The sequence below is a fragment of the Drosophila ficusphila genome, unplaced genomic scaffold (assembly GCF_018152265.1).
Source record: "Drosophila ficusphila isolate 14025-0441.05 unplaced genomic scaffold, ASM1815226v1 contig_414, whole genome shotgun sequence".
NCBI classification, from domain to species: Eukaryota; Metazoa; Arthropoda; class Insecta; order Diptera; family Drosophilidae; genus Drosophila; species Drosophila ficusphila.
Genome location: NW_025064328.1, coordinates 1,802,985 through 1,807,449, shown reverse-complemented (window position 1 = coordinate 1,807,449; position 4,465 = coordinate 1,802,985). Strand labels below are relative to the sequence as shown.

The 4,465-nt window shown below is 42.5% G+C and overlaps 1 protein-coding gene across 1 annotated transcript; it reads left to right on the top strand.

Moving 5' to 3' along the window:
- The first annotated feature begins 464 nt into the window (after positions 1–464).
- LOC108094814 (dynein regulatory complex protein 8) lies at positions 465–1,197 on the top strand. The gene is made up of 4 exons (XM_017195585.1): positions 465–520; positions 580–811; positions 876–1,086; positions 1,149–1,197. Exons 1-4 carry the CDS (start codon positions 508–510, stop codon positions 1,158–1,160), a joined length of 468 nt encoding a protein of 155 aa, XP_017051074.1. The 5' UTR covers positions 465–507; the 3' UTR covers positions 1,161–1,197.
- The last annotated feature ends 3,268 nt before the right edge of the window (positions 1,198–4,465 follow it).

Below are 4,465 nucleotides of genomic sequence, written 5' to 3'. Positions count from 1 at the left end.
TGCAGCTCAGATGGCTAGACAAATGTGCGGGAAAATTAATGGCGAGCTCTGCAGTAATTTCCATTAAAGTGGGCACAGCTCCGAAAATGCACTTGTTGCTGCTGGCCAGGCAGCCAGGAAAGGCGAGGGAAAACTTCCGTGTTCCTTACCAGACTGCTCACCAGCCACTGGATCGGCGAAATGGTAATGGGCCAATATGACGGCCTCCATGAGCTGCCTAATGGTCCGCCTTATGGAGGTTTTTACTGTGGCATTATGGGCCCGCCTTGTGTGGATTTGGATTCAGTCGATCCAAAACGAAAACGACCAGTTAAAGCTACTTCTTTGTAACAGAAAATCATGGTAAGCCTTAACAAATAGGTACTTAAAAGCTTACAAGACAATATGATTCATTCTTCATTTCTTTCTAATCACCCCTAGCAACAATATTTGTTTTGCTGATTTATTGATTTAATACTTTCCACCCACAACTTGTCTCAGTCGAATTGAAAAACTCAAGCCTTCAACATGGATATGGATTGTAAGGAGCTTTATTTTATAAATTAAGTTATATAATTCTAAAGTATAAATATTCTTTAGTAAACAACGACTTGGAGAAACGCATTTCGGATGCCTTTTGTGTGTTTGATCATCATGGCGACAAGTTCATAGACGTGCGAGAAGTTGGCACTGTTCTCAGACTTTTGGGCTGTGTTCCCACTGAGGAGGAGGTAAACGAGGTTATTTCGGCCACAGAATCGGAGGAGACCAGTGGCGAAGTGCATTTGACCAAATTTTTGCCCCATGTCTCGCAGTTGCTAATGGAAAGAAAGTAAGTTAAAGTCCTTTATGCTAAGTCAACTTTACTAAACTTAATATAAACATTTCTATATTAGAATGGAACCCGCTCCGCCGGAGAAAATTCTGCAAGCCTTCAAGATATTGGATCCGGAAAATAAGGGCTACTTGACCAAGGAAACTTTTGGGAAACTCATGATGGAGGAGGGTGAACCTTTCACCCAGGAGGAGATGGATGAGATGTGGCCAGTGGCCATAGATCCAATAAGCGGACACATACCTTATGAGTTCTACTTGAATCAGTTAATGGTAGCTACTAAAAATGCTTTTATGCAACCTTTACCTAATATGATTCACTTTTTACTTTTCAGGTTTATTTGTAAAAGAGTACCTGGAATTTAATAAAGAGTTGAAAACCTTCTAACTTATTCGAATTTAATATTTTGTTCCTAAAAATGTCAAACTCTGGCGAAATGTAACACTTAATTCGACTTAATTTGTTTCTTCAGTCAGAAACAAAATTGCTTGCATATATTTAATGTATCTTTAGCAAACACCTTTGGCTTTCTTGTTTTGGCAGCCTGCTGTGAGTGCAAAAGTGCAAGTGTAGTTCAATAAAGTCCACAAAATACACTCGTTAACGGAAAGTTTTTAGCACTCACCGCATTTGCTATTCTGACTATTTCACTAAGCAAATCTGCTTTGCAGCGGATGCCATTCCCGTTGCCACTTTGCACTCCCTTTCTTGGCCACTTACATTAGCCGCACACACAGATGAGCGCAGCTAACTAACCGAACTGGCCAAATGCGTTCCAAAGTAGCCGAGAAGCTGGCTAAGTTGCCCGGCACAGGACACTGGCTTTTGGCTGTTGGCTTTGGCTTTGGCTTTGGCTGCTGGCTTTGACTTTGGCTGCGGATCTGTGGCAGAGTAGGGAAAAGGAGCTCCGGTGCATCTGGAGTTCTACTTGGGGCGGAACGCTGCAAAGTGGGTTGCGCATCATTAGCACAACTAATGGATGTTCACTTTTCTTACCTGGCCGGCAGAGTCGTGTGCACCTCCTTCTCGCCATCGGACGCCAAATTGCACTCGGTTATGTGCGAGAGAGGCCAGAAAATTTAAATAAATTAAAATACCTCTCGAAGTGCATTTGGCTAGGGAATCGTGTTCGGCGTCGTGTTCTCGCTTCCGTATTTATTAAATTCTAAATACGCGCTGATGGATGCACTTAACCGCATCTTGTGGATTAAAATATTTCATGTAATTCCGCCCCGTTTCGTCCCGTTTTGGCCCGTTTCGTCCCAACCAAACTCCAACCAACTCTCTGCCATCTGCACGTTCTGGCGCTTTGGCCAATTTGAGTGATTGCATTGCGCGCATTTAAATGGATGCTGGGATGGTCCAAACAAGTTATACGTGCGGCTTCCACTGTGACTGCGGCCCGGCTAATGGACTTTTAATCTTTACAACTTGTAAAAATTTCGTTTTTGAATTACGCCGACCGGCGAACCTGATGCTCAGAGGAGCCATAAAGGATGCTAACTGCCCGTAGAAGATATTAGATTCGCCTTCTTGTTAACCAATGACCCTTCAGTTGCAAAAGAAGAAATTCAGGGATCGGTGCATCTCATAAGCTTATTTAAATAATCCTCAAATATGATTTAGCAATAAGAACAGTCGTCAGTCAGTCTGGCAGCGGGAATCGTAAAAACTCAGAGCTGCCGAACGAATTGTCAAAGTTCGGTGGAGCCTTTCTGGAGAACTCCTTCCTCGCATGAATCAATTTCGGCCTGCGTTTCTGCGACCAAAATGCCGAGACTTGGGCTCCCAGCTGATGATGATTTACGCTCGACGAAGCGTAATTAAGATTTATGCTCCACACTCACTTGCAAAATATGTACATATTTACCAAAAGCCACACAATATGCACATAGTTGCGTATTACAGTTTATGAGTACCAACGGCCTAATTGTTAGTTATGCGCTTTTGTTTGTGCGACATTAAAACTAATTAAGTAGAAAGAGTTCCTATAAGATTTATATGCGTCAATGAATGCCTGTTGTTACAAGTGTGTGCTGCTTGTGAGTGAGTGTGTGCTGCAAATTAAAGCAATTAGTTGCATTTTAAGACAATGACCAGAGAGTACAAGCCCCCAAGCGAATTCGCAAAGGAATAAAATGTGTACTTGGTAGCTTGAGGGGTTGCCTTAATGAGTGGGTGGTGAAGCCAATATTTATGCACCTTGATTGATATCTGCCAGAGGTTGTTTTCGCATTTGCGATATTATGAATTAATTATTGCATCAGCGTATTGCCTTTTAAATTGCTTATTAAGGCATTGTTTTCGGATTAAGTTAAAGGCAAAACTAGTTTGTGGTTTTAATTCATAAAGAGATTAATTTATTTTATCTTCTTATTTTTAAAACGAGTATTATTATAATTACAAAATACAAACTTAGAGATTAAAGATCCGGAGGCGTTAACTTTGTAGTTTAGTTACTTTTCATTTATCAATAAATTTCCGGTTAAATTTAACCATTTAAAATCACAAATTTTTTTTCATTAAATTGGTGATTTTCAATTTGGGTTTTCCTCATTTTCCCCGCATATTTCTGCATATAATTGAGCCAAATCTATTCTTCTTGCTGCCCCTGATTTCCATGGGTTTCACTTCCTCTGTCGTTTTCATTTTCCAGCTGCACCGGCTGGAACTTTCAATCAACTTTCTGTTTACCTACGCCAGCCAGCCGGGGCTGCAGTGGCAGGCACTTGTTTTGATGCCTGCCTTGAATTAATGGCGAGCCTCGCTTTCGTTACTGTTGCCCCAGAGAACGGAGAACGGAGAACCGGCAACTCCGATCCGAGAGTGGGATTCGGATTCGGAATATGAATCTGGGCTTAGTGCACTTGGGTACGAGTGTATATATGTACCTCCCAGCTGCATCTCACTGAGAACCGAATAAAAGGCCAAGCAGGCTCTTGTAATTTTGATTTCGAGTACTTTTCCTGCCCGCCGTTAATTGAATTTAAGCAATAAAATATAATTTGGATTTTTGCATGTTGCCATGGCGCGTAGCACGCCGAAAAGGAAAACAACCCAGATGGAAAGTCAAAGTCGGTGGAACAGAGTCCAAGGTAAGGACTGAAATTGCATGAGGTGAACAGCATGCAATTGATGGGGGAACTGTGCATGATGGTAAAGGTAAAAAAAATACAAAAAAAAAAGGAGAAAAAATAAAGCGTGGCCACTGGCAAACGGGCCGCCTGCCTGCGTCTTTATTGTTGCAGCAGCAGCCGTCGACATCGTCATCATCCGAAGTCGTCGCTGCCATGTACAACACCCAAAGGTATCAGCAGACAAAATGCTAAAAATGTATTTACCACAAAGGCAACGCGACGACGACGACGACAGCGATTCTCATTGCTGCTGCTGCTGCTGCTTTTGCTTGGGATTGTTGCTTTTGCTTTTGCTCATGCTTTTGCTGCCGCAAATGCGGCTGCCCTTAATGGATCTGCAGCACTTTGAGTGATTTATTTCACACGTTGATGAAATGGACAGCAATGGGCCGCATTTTGACGTTTATTGCAGCAGTGGCAAAGGGCCGCAGCAGCAGCAACAACAACAACAACAGCAACAACAAAAAGCGAGAGCAACTTCAAAAGCGACCAGTGCCCACGGCATGTGTTCTGC

Coding starts and splice junctions, on each gene's coding strand:
- LOC108094814 (XM_017195585.1), top strand. Junction 812..875: donor CAGTTGCTAATGGAAAGAAA/GTAAGTTAAAGT, acceptor TTTCTATATTAG/AATGGAACCCGCTCCGCCGG.